The sequence below is a fragment of the Callospermophilus lateralis genome, chromosome 2 (genome assembly GCF_048772815.1).
Source record: "Callospermophilus lateralis isolate mCalLat2 chromosome 2, mCalLat2.hap1, whole genome shotgun sequence".
Lineage (NCBI taxonomy): Eukaryota > Metazoa > Chordata > Mammalia > Rodentia > Sciuridae > Callospermophilus > Callospermophilus lateralis.
This window is the reverse complement of record NC_135306.1, coordinates 6,917,296-6,936,618: the sequence shown is the minus strand read 5'-3', so window position 1 is coordinate 6,936,618 and position 19,323 is coordinate 6,917,296. Positions and strand designations below refer to the sequence as shown.

Below are 19,323 nucleotides of genomic sequence, written 5' to 3'. Positions count from 1 at the left end.
CTTTTTCTTGGCTGCTGCTTTTTGAAAGGAGTGAGCTATCATCAGTGCTGTGAAATAAAAGTCTGGTGTGCCAAATACCTCGTGTTTGGACAAAGTGATTGTAGTCATAGGAGCCGTCACTCGTTTGAAGCCCTTGGGCCCGCCGGTGGTTGCCCCGTTCTGAGTGCTCTGTGCTCCCCTGCCTCTGACTATACTCTGCTTCTAATGCTCTGCCCCACAGCCACAGATGGGAGACCCCAAGTTTTCCCTATTTGCATCTCTCTCTAGCTTTAACTGCTCTCCTTATTCTTCACAGATGCACTGAGATTCTGTCCTGAGAGGCAGAAGCAAGCAGTTCCTTGCTCCAGAATCAGTCTGCCTCTGGGTTACTGGAACCATGCCTACTGCCTGCAGTGTCTAAGAACTCATAAGCCACTCATTTTCGGTGTGACCTTGGGCAGGACCCTTCCCCTCTCTCAACCTGTTTCCTTGGAGTAGTCATGAAGGGAGCTATTGTTTGAGCACCTGCTCTATACTATTCTCTGATTTCTTTCCATAGGGAATGTATTATTTCCTCATTTATAGAAAGTAGCCCAAGGCCTAGAGGGGAGAAGTAATTATAACATCATACAGCAACTTGGTACCAATAGATCTACCTGGTTCCCAAGCCCATGTCTGCAGACTCTCAACTTAAAATTTTCTCAGTTAACCCTGAGCACGCTCAGCCTTTTGAGCCCTGATGATATGCGGCTTTTGCCTAAAGCAACCCCTGGGTAACTTTAAATTTGCCAGTCTGGAAGAACGAACAGCTGTTTGATTGCCTTGCTTGCATTTGTCCCCAGTTAGGGATAACTGGTAACATAATTGGTAAAACCACATGGTCCATTGTATGGGCCACCGTCTGCTTCTGCCTTCTCATGTCTTCCCAATCACAGCTGGGCCTCCAAGTGGCCTCTTCTGATCAAGAAAGCATCATCACGGTGGTTCTTCAGCATCCAACCTGGCTTCTCCCGGTTTGGAGTGGGGCCTGACCTGTCCCCACTCTCCTTTCTCTTCCAGGTTGTGTGTTGAGACTTGGACAGCTGCTGAGGGCAGTGTGCCTCTTTCCTGGGTGTGGATGACAGGTCACGGGAGAAGAGAAAATTCTTTCATAAACCAGTCTGTGTTCCTGTCATTGTAGATCGAACACCAGGGGGACAAGCTGGAGATGGCGAGAGAGAAACATCAGGCTTCCCAGAAGGAAAATAAACAGCTGAGTCTGAAGGTGGATGAACTGGAGAGGTTAGAGGCACTTGGTCCCATCTCTTCCTAGGACCTGAGACTTTCGACCACTTAGCTGATTTGTGCTTAGTGTGCGGAAGTATTTGAGGGACTCAAGGCCCTGGAAGGTGCTAGATAGACCTCAGAGGAGAAGCTGCTTCTATTCCAGTGGTAAGCCTCGTTGGGAGAGAGGAAGGGGGTCTCAGCCTGGAGGGATGCTATCTGATGGTGTGACCAAGGTCAGCCCACCTGAAGGTACATCTATTCCAGAGGCAGCTCAAGGGCTAGGGATGTGGCTCAGTGATAGAGCTCTTGCCTGGCATGCATGAGGCCCTTGGGTTCTATCCATAGTAACACACACACACACACACACACACACACATTTATACACACAGAAGAAGGCTCCATCCAAGCAGATCGGCAGGGCCAATTAGAAAAGAGCAGCCAGGACATTGCAGCAGGAGGGTGGGCACTTCCTCTCTCTTTCTTCCGTTTCTCCGATCCTCTTCCTCATGACCACTCTGATATGACTCTTCTCTGTTATTTATGGACTATTGGAGGCAGATGTGAGGCATGCTCCTTTCAGAATCAAGCCCTGACCTTGAGTCCCAGTTCTGTTATGTAATTGCATTGTGAGCTTGAATAAATCATTTAACTGCTTAGTACCTTAGTTTCCTTGAATTGAGGAAAGATGAAGGTAGGGATGGTAATCTAGCTGATGGAGTTATTTGGAGTCTTCGTTGAGAGGATTCTCACAGAAAGCTTAAGCACATTACCTGGCATAGAAAGATGTTCATTATAGGTTTATATATATTTGTTAGCTGGTATTCCAATTTTAAATATGAGGAAACTGGGCCGAGGAGAGGCTGTGACTGGTACCTGCTAAAGCTGTGACTTAGACCTGTCATTGGCTGCCTCCAGGGCTGCATTAGCATCTATAAATGGAGAGCAGGACCTTCTACACTTCACCTCTGTTCCACCCTGTTGGCCTGGAAAATGCAGCCAACTCCATCAGAACTTGCAGCATTCCTTAAATTGGAAGGCACCTGGAAGGGCAGTGGGGATAGAATGTGAACCCATGGATGGCCATGACTGCCCCATGGCTGTCCCATGAGATACTGAGTGGTCAACCAAAGTCCCTTTGCTGAGGGACACAGCAGTGAATAGCAGAAGTTAAAGACACAGATTTTGGTGACAGTCCTGCCTGCTGAGCTGCCCTTCAGCCAGTGATCTCCCCTCTCTGAGCCTCAGTTCCTTCATCTCTGCAGTGGGGATGATAATGGCAGGCCCTTGGTGAGCTGCTGGTTGCTGTACTCCATTTGACAACGTGCACAAGTATGGTGCATGCCTGGTGTGGACTTGTTCTTGCACTCTTCATACTGTTCTCTAACAACTGTTCCAGTCACACAGCGCAGTGGCCACCCTGCTAACCTGCAGATTTCTTTTGGTTTTTTCCCATGGCTCCTTGGAGATTTTTGGCGTGATGAGACCCCCAGTCCAGGGGTGATGGCGCCCCCCTGGCTGGGTGGAACATACAGGTGGATTAGCACAGGATCTGATTGAGTCCTTTCACATAGGAAACTGGAGGCGACCAATGCCCAGAATGTCGAGTTCCTCCAGGTGATTGCCAAGAGGGAGGAAGCCATCCACCAGTCCCAGCTGCGGCTGGAGGAGAAAACCCGGGAATGTGGGTCACTGGCAAGGCAGCTGGAGAGTGCCCTTGAAGATGCCAGGAGGCAGGTCAGTCTCAATTCCATTCACAACATTCTGTTATCTTGGGCAAATCACCTAGCCTTTCTATGCCTATTCCCTCATCTGAAAAAATATAGTAGTTCCTGCCTCATTAATTTGTTAGATGAGTATTTATTGTAGAGGGTTCAGCACTTTCTATACATGATTGCTATTTACTTTCTGCCCTCTTGGGACTTAGGCAGTTCTGCTACATCTCAGGTGATGACTCATGGGGCGCTGGGCAAGGGCGAAGCAGTATAGCTGGGTTGCAGGAGCAGACCCCATGGTTATCCTACCCTGAGGCTCCAGTAGAAGGCTTTCCATACCCACATCAAGTGCTGTCTGGAACCAGGTTGTGAGAGATCCAGGAGGGCCACTGCACTTGTCTTTGCCTGTGTTACCTGTGTCAGGTTAGCCAGCCCCACCTCTCTGTCTTCTGTGCAGGTGGAACAAACCAAGGAGCAGGCACTCTCCAAGGAGCGAGCAGCCCAGAACAAAATCTTGGACCTTGAGACCCAGCTGAGCAGGACCAAAACTGAACTCAGCCAGCTGCGGCGGACCCGTGATGATGTGAGTTGGACTGGGGGAATGGGCCAGAAGAGAGGGCCAGAAGACTGAGTTTCTAGCTTTCTGGGGCCTGCAGGGGAAGGTGTTCTGATGAAACTGTTTTTATGAACTTCATACTGTTTTTATGAACTTCATACAGTTTCATTGTTTTCTGGGTTGTTATTTTCCCCCATCTCTTAAGGGTATCCTTGACAGATCTGCCTTCTTAAAAACAGTTTTTACAAGGTGTTTGCATCCCATAAAATTCACTCAAACTGTAGAATTCAATAAGTTTCAAAATAATACAGACTTGAACAATTAACCAGCACAATCTAACTTAATGTTTGGGTTTTTTTTGCAGGGGGGTTGCCTGGGATTGAACCCAGGGGTGCTTAACCACTGAACCACACCCCCAGTTCTTTTTATTATTTTTTATTTAGAGACAGGGTCTTGCCAAATTGCTTTGGGCCTCACTAAGTTGCTGAGGCTGGCCTCAAAGTTGCAATCCTTCTGCTTCAGCTTCCTGAGTCTCTGGGATTATAGTGTGCCTCTCACCATGCCTGGCTAAGTTTAGAATGTTTTTTTTTTTTTTTTAAATGCTCACGCGGTGGCACATGTTTATAGTCTCAGGGACTCAGGAGGCCAAGGCAGGAGGATCTCTTTTTGAGTCCAGTTGTTTCAGGACTTGTCTCAAAAAAAAAAAAAAAAAAAAAAAAAAAGAAACCCCCTACCCATTAGCAATCTCTTCCATCTCCTCCAGTCCCTGGCACCTTCTAAAAAAAGTCCCTGTGTGTCCAATTTGCCTGTTCCAGATGACTCACGCACTCTGCCCATGCTTGGCTTCTTCTCTTAGGCTGATCGACGCTACCAGAGCCGGCTGCAGGACCTTAAAGACCGCCTGGATCAGTCCGAGAGTACTAACCGCAGCATGCAGAACTATGTCCAGTTCCTAAAGTCCTCATATGCCAACGTGTTTGGAGATAGTCCCTATACCTCCTATTTGACAAGCTCTCCCATCCGCTCCCGATCTCCCCCTCCCTGAGGCCAGCTATCTAGGGCCTGGAGCCCTGCCTAGTGCCCTGGCAACTGAGGTGTTGCCAAGCCATAGCTGGAAAGCCTGTTGGTTTTTCTCTCTCGCAGTGATGAAGTGTGTTTAGGGTCTTGTCCTTAGCTACTGACTCCAGAAGAGCCCCTAAAACAGCACAGGAGGAAGTGGGAAGCTCTTGGTTTTCTCCTCCCTCAGTTGCCTTATGGGAATTTCTCCTTGACAGGCCTTACATTTACTACTGCACTGGGGTACCAGATTTTTACTCACTTTGACTTTGCCAAGATTCTCCTTTCCTAAGTGAACATTTGGATTGGACTTTTTCCTCCAGTCCCTGTCCAGCCCTTGTCTTTTTAGGAATCTCTGTCCTGGGTTTTCTCTGATCTGAACTAGCAGGAGCTGCTCCTAGGTTGTGAGCATCTTCACTTGCTTTTTTTCTTATGGGTATGGTAGGGTGCAGTGTTTCCCCAAGGCCAGAGAAATCTCTCATGCTTGATTTTCCTTGAACCACTTGCCTCCAAGAGGAGGCTCATTTCCATCTGTCCTTTTACAAGCATAATCCCAATCACATTGGGCTTTTTTTCTTTTTGTATCTCTGGAATGCATTTATTTTTGAAATATTTGTGTCATTTTATAGAAAGTTTTTATAATTATTTAAATTCCTTTGGATTATTTCCTGTACTACCCATTCCACCCCCTTAAAAAAAAAAAGAAAGAAAAGAAAGAAAAACTAGTAAATACAGGAGAGAGAGTTGGTAAATGATTTCAAAGTACTTTGTGCATGAAGCACCAGGCTTTTCATTTCAGCCCAGCTTGGTTCTTTCTCCTTCATGTGCTTTCACTTGACAACGTGAGAGATGTCCAGAGGAATGAACTTTGTAAGGCATTGCTCAATGTTTTAGGCAGATCACTTTAGGAAGGGGATGGGATGTGCTTATAAAATATGACTTGGTTAAAAAGAATAAAATATGAATTGGTTTCTGAATTATAAGATCATGAACCATTTTTATTCAAGTTTTCCTGTATTTAAAAGAATAGCCAGGGTGTAACTCAGTGGTAGAGTGCTTGCCTACCACGTGTAAGGGCTTGGGTTGGATCCTCAGCACCACAAAAACAAACAAATTTTAAGAAATAAAGAACACTTTTTTTTTTTTCTTCAAATTTTTATACTAGGATTGAATCCAGGGGTGCTTTAACACTGAGCCACTTCCCCAGCCCTTTTTAAATTTATTTTTTAAATACTTTTTTAGTTGTAGGTGGACAAAATATCTTTATTTTTGGTGTGTGCTGTTGAGGATGAACCCAGTGCCTTTCATATGCTAGGTGAACACTCTACCACTGAGCCACAACTCCTTTCCCCTCCCTTTTTTTTTTTTTTTAAATTCTGATAAGTTGCTGAGGCTGGCCTTGAACTTGAAATCCTCCTACCTCAGCCTCCAAAGTTGCTTAGAAGACCAGGTGTACACCACCATGCCTAGCAAGAACAAATTCTTCAGAGAACAAATTGACACTGTAGTAAACCCTAGCCTTTCTTCTAGCTGGTGATAGCCTTCTGGTCTTGGGTTTTGTCATCTCAGCCATTCTAACCCACATCCAAACTCCAGAGGTTTCTTTGTCCACAAAGACAATCCCCTCCACACCCAGACCTACAGCATCTGGATTTCAAAGACCAGAAAACTCATCACCATTTATTGGTGAGTGGACATTTGTCGTTTCCAACTTTCAGTTGTTCAAAGGAAGTTCATTTAAAAAAACTACAGCAGGGGCTGGGGATGTGGCTCAAGCAGTAGCACGCCCGCCTGGCGTGCGTGCGGCCCGGGTTCGATCCTCAGCACCACATACAAAGATGTTGTGTCTGCCAAATACTAAAAAAAAAAAAAATATTAAAAATTCTCTCTCCCTCTTTCTCACTCTCACTCTTTAAAAAAAAAAAAAAAAAAAAAAAAAAAAAAAACTACAGCATCCATTGCCACAAAACTGAGCCTATTTTATTACCCTTTATGTAAATGGATTTGAACTTATGAGTCCTTTCCAAGAAAGGACAGTTTGCAAACTTAAACAAATGTACACAAATATCTGTATAACTTCTCAATTTTGCCAAACTACTGAAAATATCCTCAGTGGAGTGTTAAAAATGTCCAAGTGCTGCAAGAAATCAGGCCTGTGCTGAAGTTACTCAGCAAGGCAAACTTCTGCAGAAGGATGTGCTACAGAACAGTGAACAGTCTGGCAAGCAAGCGTGTGTAGGCAGGTAGTCTGTCCACTGCGCTTGCTCTGATAGAAGGAGTTCAGGGTTACAATCTATGTGATTGGCTCTGAGGAGGGCAAAGGGAAGGGCTACAGTTAAAATGGCTAGACTGGATACAGGTTGGAAATCTCAAACTAGCTCTGACTGAATCTTAATATCCTACTTTTACACTTAAGCCTAAATACTATGTTCTGAAAATAGACCACCAGACTTTCTATTTCTTAGGAGTGCAAAGCCAAGTTGTTTAACTGGTGAGGGAAGGGTCTTTTTTGAAGGGTCCACTCCTGGAGGACTCTCCCAACAATTATTTTTTGTAAAATATTAGAAAAAGTCCAGGGAGTTTGTAAAAAAAAAAAAATCAGAAAATAAAAATGGTTTACCAAGTGAGGTTGTGCATGTCTGAATTCCAATTACTCAGGAGGCTGAGGCAGGAGGATCACAAGTTGGAAGCCACCTAGACTAATTGGTGAGATTTCTGTCTCAAAAAAATAAAAACGAATAGAGATGTAGCCACGTGGTAGAGTGCCTCTGGTCTCAATCTAGTTTCCAAAAACATAATTTTAGTGGTTTTTAGCATATTTACCAAGGTGTGCAACCATCACCATTTTCTAATTGAGCCATCTTCACCACCCCAAGAAGAAACCCATGCCCATTAGCAGTCACTACCCTGTTCCCTGCATCTTTCCTGCCCCTGGCAACTATATTACTAATAAAGTCTCTTCCATGGATTTGCCTATTATGGACATTTCGCATAAATGGAATCACGTGGCCTTTCCTGACTGGCTTCTTGGCAAAATGCTTTAAAGGTTTGTGTTGTTGTATCAGACCTTTTTTTTTCTTTAGAATAATTTCATTGTATGGATATACATATAACATTTATCCAGTCACTAATTGGATATTTGGGTTGCTTGCATTATGACTACGGCTACTATGAACATTTATATAAAAAGTTTTCGTGTGGGTGTGTTCATTTCTCTGTTTTATACGCGGGAGAAATGTTAACTCTACTTAGCCATTTGAGGAACGACTCAAGTTTACATTCCCACGAGCAGTGTGAGAAGGTTCCAGTTTCTCCAAATCCTTGCTAAGAGCGCAGGATTTTCTGCAAAGTCTCACTTCGCTCTGCACAAGGAGCCTCTGCAGCCTAACCTGTATTCGCGCCCAGAGGCGTGGCTTGGACCGTTAGCAACGGGGCTACGCTCCCTGTGCTGCGTGCGCGCCCCGGAAGCGGAAGCAGGCGCTCTTTCCCGGCGGCTGATTCGAGGGCTTGTTTTGACACCAGAGGCGCCTCAGAAGGTGCCGCCGGACTGGCCATGCCGTCCGAGGGTCGCTGCTGGGAGACCCTGCAGGCACTGCGCAATTCCAGCAAAGGTCGTCTCTGCTACCATCGCGACTGGTTGCTGCGGGGCGAGGTGAGCGGCGGCCGCGAAGAGGAGTAGGCCCTGTCGACGCCGGCGACGGGCCCCTGCTCTTTCCCCGCCCTGGGACGCCCAGCGCGGGGAAATCCGTGCGTTCTAGCATCCTGAGTGCATTTCTTTACTGCTGTGTGAGCGTGTCCCTCCCGCCTATTCTAGACTCTCGAGGGGCTGCCTTACTTCAGAGGTACTCATCCGTCTGAGGCTTCATCACCATCCCAGCCGGAGTTAGGTACCTCCTCCTGTTGTCAAAGCAACCCTGGCTTCTCCGGCTCTGTTAATTTTCCCACATGCTGGGATCTCCGGGAGGAGCGGAGAGTGAATCACATGGTCACTGATTCACTGTTGCTGCCAGTGAAACGACCAGATGTTTAGATGTCATTGGGCGAATGTGTTAAGTTAGTGGGGGAGGCGTGGTCACTGAACCTAGTATTCGCAAAGTCCTGTTCTAGAGGTGGGGGGAGGTGGAGACAGTTAAAGCCGACTCCTATTCACTGGTTGCAGATAACCTTCTACAGATGTCTCGGGCAGTTTCAAAGAATGTAGACCTTACATTGTAAGGTTGATTCCTAGTCTGGTATTTTCAAACCACCAGACTCCGGTTGTGCATTCTTGACGGGAATGCCACAGAAATGACTCTGTATTCTCAATAAGTCAGGTGAAGACACCCACAGATGTCAACCCACCTTAACACTGATGATGCTCACCTTGATCCACCTGTTCATGTTGGTGTCTGCTGAGTCTCTCCATCTAATTCCTTTTCACTTTCATAGTTGATTATTATTTTGCAGGGAGGTTTTCCAGAGATTTTCAATATGTCTTTTCCTCATTAAACCTTTTCTCCTCAACCTGAGAATTCATTCATGTTTTCCGCCTGAATCAGTCACATCTCTGATGTTGCCAAATGGTGTTTTTGTATCTTCCCTGCTCCCTCTGTTTTTTGGTTGGCATTTTATTGTAAAGAAGAGCTTTCTTTTCTCCTCTGATTATTTATTTCAATATGGACTCATGGGTTCCTGTTTTATTCAATGAGTCGTATCTATTACTATCATTATTCATTTACTTATTTTGTTTTAAATGTCTCAGATTTGGCCAATGGAAGCCTCCCTCCCAAAATCCCTTGGGATTGAACCCAGTGTCTTCTACGGGTTAGGCAAGTGCTCTAGAACTGAGACATAAGACCCAGGAACCTCTTTGTCAACTCTTGGGTTCCTTTGATATGTTTTCATTTCTTTTGGCACAATAAAGTGTCCCTGGTATAAATTGTATTTTCCCTGTTCCTGGACTCAGCAGTTTCTCCAAAGAGCTTTACTTTTTTTTTTTTTTTTTTTTGATGGTGGTACTATAGATGGAACCCAGGATCTCACACATGCTAAGCAAGCATTCTACCACTGAGCTACATCCCTACCCCTTTTATTTTATTTTTATTTATTTATTTATTTTGAGGCAGAATCTTGCTAACTTGCCAATGCTGGCCTTGATTTTTTTTTTTTTTCTTTTTTGATGGTGCTGGGGATTGAACCCAGGGCCATGTGCATGCAAGGGAAGCACTCTACCAACTGGGCTATATCCCCAGCCTTCTAATTTATTTATTTTTTTTTACACAAAATAGTATAGGTAACTCTTGTAGTTGTCTTTTTTCACCTAGTATATTAATATATTCTGAAAATCATTCCATATCAATATTTTTCCAGTTACATATTTTGTTGTGTAGAGGTCCTATAGTTAATTCTACCTCTCTCCTAGTCTGGATATTTAGGTTGATTCCAGTAATTTGCAGTATTTTAATAGGCATGTGCATGTGTATTTTCATTTTGTGGGAAGTGATTCTTTAGGATAAAATTCTGGGAATGAGACTGTTGGGTAAATCCAAAAAAAAAAAAAAAGTAAATCCAAATGTAGTTTGTATATATATTTTGTATATATATTGCCCAAGTCCACTCCATAAGGTATACAATTTGTCATCTAAACACCAATGCACAATTGTACCGATTTGCTTGTCAAAGAATGTATTATAATACTTTTTGCTAATATAATAAGTAAGAATGAGACCTCAATGGAGTTTCTCTCTTGAGTGAGTTTGAACATCTTTTTATATGTTTGAGTCAGTGGTTGGGGGAGATATCAGGGGTTGAACTCCTAGCGTCCCACCTTTGCTGAGGCTGACTTTGAACTTGTGATCCTCCTGCCTCAACCTTCTGAGCTGCTGGGATTACAGGCGTGTACCAGGCTTGAGTCAGTTTTAAATCTTTGTGAATTGCCTGTTTATATCTTTTCACATTTTTCTATTGAGGTTTTGGTGGTTTCCCACCCACCAGCCCCAGGTTTTACAAATTCTTTTTCTTGTGTGTGTGTGTGTTGCTGAGGATCGAACCCTGGGCCCTGTGCATGTGAGGCAAGCACTCTACCAACTGAGCTATATCCCCAGCCCATACAAATTCTTTATGTATTAGAGAATAGTAGTCCTATATCAATTATCCTAGTTCATTTGTTGAAATTTTTCTTTTTTTTTTTTTTTTTTTAATATTTATTTTTTTTAGTTTTCGGCGGACACAACATCTTTGTTTGTATGTGGTGCTGAGGATCGAACCCTGGCCACACGCATACCAGACAAGCGCGCTACCGCTTGAGCTACATCCCCAGCCCCTGAAATTTTTCTTTATGGTGGTTTTTAAAAATATTTGCTCCTGTAATTTATTTTAGTATAAAGAATGAGTAAAAGGTATTATCTCTGCAATATGTTTTTAATATTGACCTCGTTATTATAGAGTATGTATCAGCGTGTTGGCTTTTTGCCCAGATTGTCCATCATGGGTTGAATACCTGTTTGTTGTACATGTGATGTGAACCTATTATCTAGATTAGTATTTCTCAACCACCTTACTTGGGATTGAACCCTGGGGGGCTATACCACTCCCAGTCCTTTTGATTTTGAGATAGGGTTTTGCAAAGTTGCTGAGTCTGGCCTCAAACTTGAGAGTCTCCTTCTCAGCCTCCTGAGTTTACAGATGTGTACCACCATGCCCAGCTAAACAGTATTTTGTTTTATTTTAGTACCAGGAATTGAACTCAGGGGCACTTAACCAATGAACCAGATCCCCAGCCCTTTCTTTCTTTTTTATTAGTTGTAGATGGACACAATACCTTTATTTTATTTATTTTTATGTGGTGCCAGGAATCGAACCCAGTGCCTCAAGCATGCTTAGTCAAATGCTCTGCCACTGAGCCACAACCCCAGCCTGTCCCCAGCCCTTTTTATGTTTTATTTTGAGATAGAGTCTTGCTAAGGGCCTTGCTAACTTGCTGAAACTGGCTTTGAACTTGGGATCCTCCTGCCTCATCCCCCACTCCATAGTCACTGATGTTAGATGTGCGCCACCACACCTGGCTCAACCAGTATTTTTTTAAAAATATTTATTTTTGTTGGACACAATATCTTTATTTGTTTGTTTGTTTATTTATTTATTTATGTGGTGCTGAGGATGGAACCAAGGGCCTTGCATGTGTGAGGCGAGCAATCTACCACTGAGCCATAACCCCAGCCCCTCAACCAGTATTTTAAAGTGACTAATACTCCACTGTAATCATAATGTTTATGACAATTTACTTCAAAATTCCTCTCATGTTCTGTTCTTTTCCAGTGTTTTAGATTAGTTTTTTTTAGGGAGGGGTATACTGGGATTGAACTCAGGGGCACTCGACCACTGAGCGACATCCCCAGCCCTGTTTTGTATTTTATTAGAGACAGGGTCTTGCCGAGTTGCTTAATGCCTCATTTTTGCTGAGGCTGGTTTTGAACTTGCAATCCTGTCTCAGCCTTCTAAGCCTCTGGGATTACAGGTGTTTTCCACTGTGCCTGGTTTAGATTAGTTTAATGGCAATATTCGCACAGTGTGCCTTTTTATGCAGTTAAAATTGTTATAGTCATTTTTTTTTAAGAGAGAGAGAGAATTTTTAATATTTAGTTTTTAGTTTTTGACGTACACAACATCTTTGTTTGTATGTGGTGCTGAGGATTGAACCCGGGCCGCACGCATGACAGGCGAGCGCGCTACCACTTGAACCACATCCCCAGCCCCTAGTCATATTTTCCTTAGAAGAACAGATGTTGGGGTCATTACCAAGGAACTATACTTTTTATCCCTGATTGTTAATGCAGTTACTTTGAGTCTTTGGTATTTATTTATTTGGTCCCTAGTGTTCAGTAAGGCATGTAGTGGATTATGCTTGATCAGTGGACATGCAAGTTGGATTTAACTTGGGCTTCTTTTCTCTAGGATGCTTTAGAAGAATGTGTGTCTCTTCCCAAGCTGTCCCCTTATTCTGGATGGGTGGTAGATCACATCCTACCATACAAACAAGAGAACCCCGTTCCCTCAGAGACTTCACTTTCATCTGGATCTGCTTCTGCCCTAGACCAACCCTCAGTAGTCCCCAAATCTCCAGTTGGAAGCTCTGCCTTCTCACCAGCATTGCCTGCAACATCAAATGGAGCCCAGGTAAAATGTGATTAGTTGAAGACACAACACATAGTAATGGCAAAGTTGGAGTATATAAGAACCACATGGCTCTTCTACATAGAAAGTTTATGGTTTTAGTTTGTATCTAGTACTTCATTTTAAAAATATTAGTCTTTTAGGGCTGGGGTTGTGGCTCAGTGGTAGAGCACTTGCCTACCATGTGTGAGGCACTGGGTTCGATTCTCAGCACCACATATAAACAAATATATAAATAAAGGTCCAACAATAACTAGTAAAACATTTTAAAAAATATTAGTCTTTTAAAATCTTTATTTCTTTCCTTTTTTGTGGTGCTAGGGATTGAATCCATGGGCATCCTACCACTGAGCTACACCCCTAGCCCTTTGTCTTTTATTTTGAGACAAGGTCTTGCTAAGTTGCCTAGGCTGGCCCCAGACTTGGAATCATCCTGCCTCAGCCACCTGGGTAGCTGGATTACAGGCATGCACCACCATGCCAGGTTTTTTTAAAAATATTTCTAGCAGGCTGGGTGTGGTAGCACATGCCTGTAATCCCAGCAGCTCAGGAGGCTGAGGCAGAAGGATTGCAGATTTAAAGCCAGCCTCATTAACTTAGTGAGGCCCTAAGAAACTTATAAAGCCCTGTCTTAAAAAAAAAAAAAAGAGAGGAGCTGTGTTTGTGGGCTCAATGGCTAAATGCTCCTGGGTTCAATCCCCTTCTACCAAATATATGTATTTTTAGCAACTGAACATCATACACAAAAAAATTAACCTTCACCTAAACCTTTTATCTTATACAGATATTAACTCAAAATGATCACTGACTTAAAGGTAAAACTATAAACTTTTTAGAAATAAAACTATAAAGTATAATTCATAAAAGGAAAATTGACAAATTGGACTTCATTAAAATGACAAATTTTGTTCTCTGAAAGACCCTGTGAAGAGAGTACATACTGGAAGAAAACAGTTGCAAACTACCTGTCTGATGAAGTTTTTCTGTCTAGACTATATAAAGATCTCTTTAAATAAATAAAAAAATATAGGCAAGGGATATGACCAGACATTACCTAAGACAGTATATAGATGGCAAATATGCATGTGAAAATGTTTTTAACGTTATTAGCTACTAAGAAAATGTAAATTAAAACTACAATGAGATAATATTGCACATCTATAAGAACAGTTAAAATGAAAAATAGTGAGGGGCTGGGATTGTGGCTCAGTGGTAGAGTGCTCGCCTGGCATGCATGAGGCACTGGGTTTGATCCTCAGCACCACATAAAAATAAAATAAAGATATTGTGTCCACCTAAAACTAAAAAATAAATATTAAAAAAAAAAAAAAGAAAGAAAAATAGTGAGAGCACCAAATTGTTGGTGAGGACATAGAAAGTCTGGATCTCACATATATTTTGGGTGGAAATACAGAATGGTTCTATATCCCAAGAAAGAACCTTTTTTTTTTGGTACTAGGGATTGAAATCGTGGCACTCAACCAGTGAGCCACATCCGCAGCCTATTTTGTTTTTTATTTAGAGACAGAATCTCACTAAGTTGCTTAGTGCCTCACTGTTGCTGAGGCTGGCTTTAAACTTGGGATCCTCCTTTCTCAGCCTCCCAAGCCGCTGGGATTACAGGTGTGTGCCACTACACCCAGCCAAGACTCATGCTTTGAGGGCTTGTTTCTTAGTGCATCAATGTTCAGAGGTCAGGTTCCTAGGAAGTGACTTGATCATGTGGGCCCTGATCTAATCAGTAGATTAATCCCTTGATGGGTTCATAGTTGATGACTTTATTGGGAGATGGGGGAATTTGTAGGAGGTAGGGCCTAGTTGTAGGAAATTGGTCACTGGGAGCACATACATAAAGGGCATTTCTTGATCCTGATCCCTTCTTCTCTTTTTCTCTTTGCTTTCTGGCCACTGTGAGGTGAGCACCTTTGCCTCCATCACACCCTCTATGCCTCACCATAGACCTGAAAGCAATGCAACCAGGTGACTATGGGCAGAAACCTCTTAGCCAAAATAAAGTGCTGACTTACAGGGGCTGGGGATATAGCTCAGTTCTGTAGAGTTCAATCCCCAGTACCCAAAAAAAGTTAATATACTATATAATTTCTTTTGTTTAACATTCTTGCATTCTTCTTTTTCACAGTACTGTGAATTAAACTCAGGGCCTTGCAACCAGGGCTTGGTGGCACACCCCTGTAATCCTAGCCATTCTGGAGGTGGAAGCAGGAGGATCACAATTTGAGGCCAGCCTCAGAAACTTAGTGATATCTTATCTCAAAATAAAAAGAAACAGGAATGGAGCTCAGTGGTAAAGCACCCTTGGGTTTAATCCCCAGTACCGAATGAAACAAATTTGTGATTCTTTTGCCTCAGCCTCCAAGTAGCTGGGATCATAGGCAGGTGCCACCACACCCAATCTTGTTTAATATTCTTTGTGTGTGTGTGTGTGGGGGGGTACTGGGGATTGAGCCCAAGGATTACTGTACCATTTAGCTAATCCCTAGCCATTTTTATTTTTTATTTTGAGTCAGAGTCTAGCTAAATTGCCAAGGCTGGCTATGAAGTAGCTTTTTGGTGAGGGGAGAGAGTTCTGTATTTTTCTTTTATTCAATGCTAGGGATTAACCCCAGGGCCTTGTGTATACTAGGCAAATATTTATTGCTGAACTATACTCCTAGCCCCTGTATCTTGAGTGTGGTAGTGTTTACACGAATCGACACGTGAGAGATTGCATAAAAACTGTACACAAGTACAATGAGTGCCTGTGAAACTTATAGAATCTGAATAAGCTTGGTGGATTGTACCACTGCCAATCTCTTACTCCTTTTAATGTTTTATTGTATTTATGAAAGATGGTGCTTTTGGGGGAAACTGGATCAAAAATACACGGGACCTTCCTGTACATAGCTCTTCAGCTTTCTGTGGTTTATATCATTTAGGAATTTTTGGTGTTGAACAGAAACCCAGTTTAACCAGTTAAAGTAAAACAAAGGATGGGGAGGAATTAATTAGTTCAGGAAGTCCAGGAGAACATCTGGAATTAGATCTAGATGATTACCATTGTTCTTTCTCTTCTTCTTATTATTTTTTGAATCAGTGACCCATAAACAGGGTTTTGCCTCTCCGTCTTTCCTTTTTGTCTCATTCTTCTTGGTTTTGTTTTTCAGATAGACACTATCTGGCATATTGGCTAACGGGAACCCCAGACTTACATCTTAGGTTAGCGTTCCTGACAGAGAGAGCCTTCCTGGTTGGCTCCAAAGATAGGCTCTGGCCTAGCTTGGGTCATATACCCTATTCCTCAGATGGATATACGATACAGGAGGAGAGAGCATGTTGATTGTCAGTCTGGTCAGGTGCCTTCTCGTGAAGCATCTTAAAGTTTGGAGGAGTAGCTGGGGTTGCTCCATCCAAACCACCCCAGGACAAATGGATACTTATCAGAAGAAAGTGGGAAATTTTGCTGAACACATAAGCTAGTAGGCTAAATCAAAATAAAACAAAAATCCACCCAAAGCAACAAACATCAGTTTATTAAAACAAAAACAAAAAACAGAACAATGTCAATGGTATGAAAAGCATACTGTTTCTAATCTAAATTGTGTTTTTATTGTTATAAATTTTATAAATTTGGATGTGATCTGTAGATCTAGAAGAGATAACACCAACTTTACAAGGTTAAAAACTGAGTTCTTTTTCCCCTTCTTCCTGTGTAGAGCAAACAGGAGTCTCAACATACAGAATCTATGGCACTTCAGTCCTCTCGTGGAATTAGAGTGGAAGGCTGCATCCGAATGTATGAACTGGTCCACAGAATGAAAGGAACAGTAAGTGAACCCATGAAGTAAGGCATGCCTGATCCACTTACTAGAGAGGTGCATTCAACTTCATTCTCCAGGGTTTAGAAATGCCCACTGAACAGCAACTCAAGAGGCTAAGGCAGGAGGATCACAAGTTTAAGGCCAGCTTCAGCAACTTAATGAGACTCTATCTCAAAATAAAAACAAACTAAATAAAAAAGGCTGGAGATGTGGCTCAGTGGTAGAGCACCCCAGGTTTCATATACCAGTACTGGGGGAGATAAAGGAATGTCCACTGTATGCTCATCATGGTGTCCTACACACAGAAGCTTATTTGGGGAGGTAGTATAATGTAGAGGTTAAGAGACCACTAGGGGCTATCTCAGTGGTAGAGCGCTTGCTTAGCACATATGAGTCACTGGGTTCAATCCTCAGCACCACATAAAAATAAATAAATAAAATAAAGATATTTGTCCATCTACAGCATACACACACACACACACACACACACACAGGTATCACTGGCTTTTGTATTTTACATGTAACTCTGGGAAAAATACGAAGGCGTTTCCTGGCCTCTGTTTACTTTTCTCTAATTTGGAAATGGTCCAGGGTTGTCAGGTAAGACTAAACTATGAAAGTGGGATCTAACAGCCTCTGAAGAAAGAATGGCACGATTTTAATTGATTTATTTGACTTTTGGGAACACTTATTCTATTGTATAGGATGAAATAATGCTCAAATTCTATAATTAAAAATAAAGCTAATTAAGGTTTGTTTTTTTGGTTTTGTTTGGTGTTGGAGATTGAAGCCAGGGCTTCACATGCTAGACAGGTGCTTTGCTATTGTGCTGCATCCTCATCCCTTTTTATCTTATTTTGAGATAGGGTCAGTGCTGGGAATATATAGAACAATTTTCTTGCGTGTATAAGGCCCTGGGTCCCAACTCCATCCTGGATGGCAAAAATCAAAATTGAGAGAGAGTCTTGCAGTTGCCAGGCTGCCTTAGCCTCCTGAGTAGCTGTAGGTGTGTGCCACAATTACCCAGCTCCTCCACTTTCTCTTTCCCTTCTCCCTTGTTTGGAGGTTGAGCCTTCTTGCTTGCTGTCCATCTGTCAGTCTGTCTCTCTCTTCCCCCTTCCTTTTTCTCTTCCACCCTTTCCTCCTTTCTTTCTCTGCAGTGCTAGGGATCAAGCCCTTCCTTCCCTTTTCCTTTCTTCCTTCTCCCTTTTTCTTCCTATTTCCCTCCTTCCTTCCTTTTTCCTTTTCCTTTTCTTTCAGAGAAGAATTCTCCATTTCTTGCCTGAAGTATACGTCACTATGTAATATCCCAAACCTGGTGGCTTGAAACAGCTGGCATTTGTTACTGTTGTGTGTCTGTGGGTCGAGTAGGCTCGGCTAGGAGATTCTCATTCGGAGTTTGTTGTGGTTGCAGCGGCTGAGGCTAGAGTCATCTCAGAGCTGTACCTGTCTGGCAGTTGAAGTTTGAACAGCTGTCCTGTCCACATGGCCTGGGCTTCCTCATGGCAAGGTGGCCATGTTTCAAGAGCAGGCATCCTACAAAACAGGCAGAGCTGTATGGCCCTTTCAGACATTGACTGGGAAGTTCTCATTTTGGGGAGCATGTCTCCTTCACCAGTTGTAGTGAAGTCCTATTCATCTTGAAGTGGAGAGGGTGGGAGGAAGGAGTGTCAAAAAATCTGCAAGTTGGGTGTAGCTCAGTGGTAGAGTAGTTGCCTAGAGTTCTAGCCTCAGCCCCAGCTCCATCACCAAAAAAAAAGAATTTTCAGATTTTTTTTAACTTTATTTTTTTTGGTACCAGGGATTGAACTCAGGGACATTCGACCACTGAGCCACATCTCCAGCCCTATTTTGTGTTTTATTTAGAGACAGGGTCTCACTAAGCACTGAGTTGCTTAGTGCCTCACTTTTGCTGAGGCTGGCATTGCACTGTAGATCCTTCTGCCTCAGCCTCCTGAGCCACTGGGATTACAGGCATACACCACTGCACCTAGCCTAACATTTCCTTTGCGACTACTAAAATGAAAGACACAACAGAATCTATGTGAGAGAGATCATTAGCAGGGAAATACTTTTTATGTTCTTCTGGAAGACAGAATGTCAGTAGAGGAATGGTAAATGATAAAGCACAGATAGACAAACCCCAGGATACATACACACAGACACACACAAATGCACATAAATAGACTCTGCCTTTGGAAAGCAAAGAGGCTTCAGACTGGAAATAGCAGGTGTGAGATGATGTGGGGTTTGCAGGGCTGATAATGGGGATGAGCTGAATGTGTAGACAAAAGGCATTAATTCTTGCCCTGACCCCCAGTTGTCAATAGACCAAAACAGCCAAGAGCCACACACATGTACTATAATGGTTTTAAAATATATAAAAATTTGCCAGGCATGTGCTACACACCTGTAATCCCAGCAGTTCCAGAGGCTGAGGCGGGAGGATTGAGAGTTCAAAGCCAGCCTCAGCAATTTAGTGAGGCCCTAAGCAACTCAGTGAAACCCTGTCTTTAAATAAAATACAAAATAGGGCTGAGGATGTGGCTCAGAGGTCAGGTGCCCCTGAGTTCAATCCCCAGTACCAAAAATCAAAACAAAACATGAGAAGCCAGGCATGGTGGTACATGCCTATAATCCCGGCATTTGGGGAGGCTGAGACAGGAGGATCATGAGTTCAAAGGCAGCTTCAGCAATTTATCAAGGTTCTGAGGAACTCATTGAGACCCTGCCTCAAAATAAAACATAAAAAAAAAAAAAAAGGGCTGGGTAGGGGTGGGGTTGT

General features: G+C 43.0%; 2 protein-coding genes across 10 annotated transcripts in view; both read left to right on the top strand.

Annotated features, from left to right (window-relative positions):
- The window catches only part of Odf2 (outer dense fiber of sperm tails 2), a 40,732-nt gene extending 35,180 nt beyond the window's left edge, over positions 1–5,552 (top strand). For all 9 annotated transcript variants that reach the window (XM_076845354.2, XM_076845353.2, XM_076845351.2 and 6 more), the window contains 4 exons: positions 1,160–1,260; positions 2,817–2,979; positions 3,415–3,540; positions 4,370–5,552. In XM_076845354.2, the coding sequence (XP_076701469.1) occupies positions 1,160–1,260; positions 2,817–2,979; positions 3,415–3,540; positions 4,370–4,558 (579 nt within the window). In that variant the 3' untranslated portion in view covers positions 4,559–5,552. The remainder of the gene's footprint in view (positions 1–1,159; positions 1,261–2,816; positions 2,980–3,414; positions 3,541–4,369) is intronic.
- A 2,515-nt stretch (positions 5,553–8,067) lies between these two features.
- Positions 8,068–19,323, top strand: part of Gle1 (GLE1 RNA export mediator) — a 30,735-nt gene continuing 19,479 nt past the window's right edge. The window contains exons 1-3 of the mRNA XM_076843090.2: positions 8,068–8,221; positions 12,502–12,723; positions 16,434–16,544. Of these exons, the coding sequence (XP_076699205.1) occupies positions 8,123–8,221; positions 12,502–12,723; positions 16,434–16,544 (432 nt within the window). The 5' untranslated portion in view covers positions 8,068–8,122. The remainder of the gene's footprint in view (positions 8,222–12,501; positions 12,724–16,433; positions 16,545–19,323) is intronic.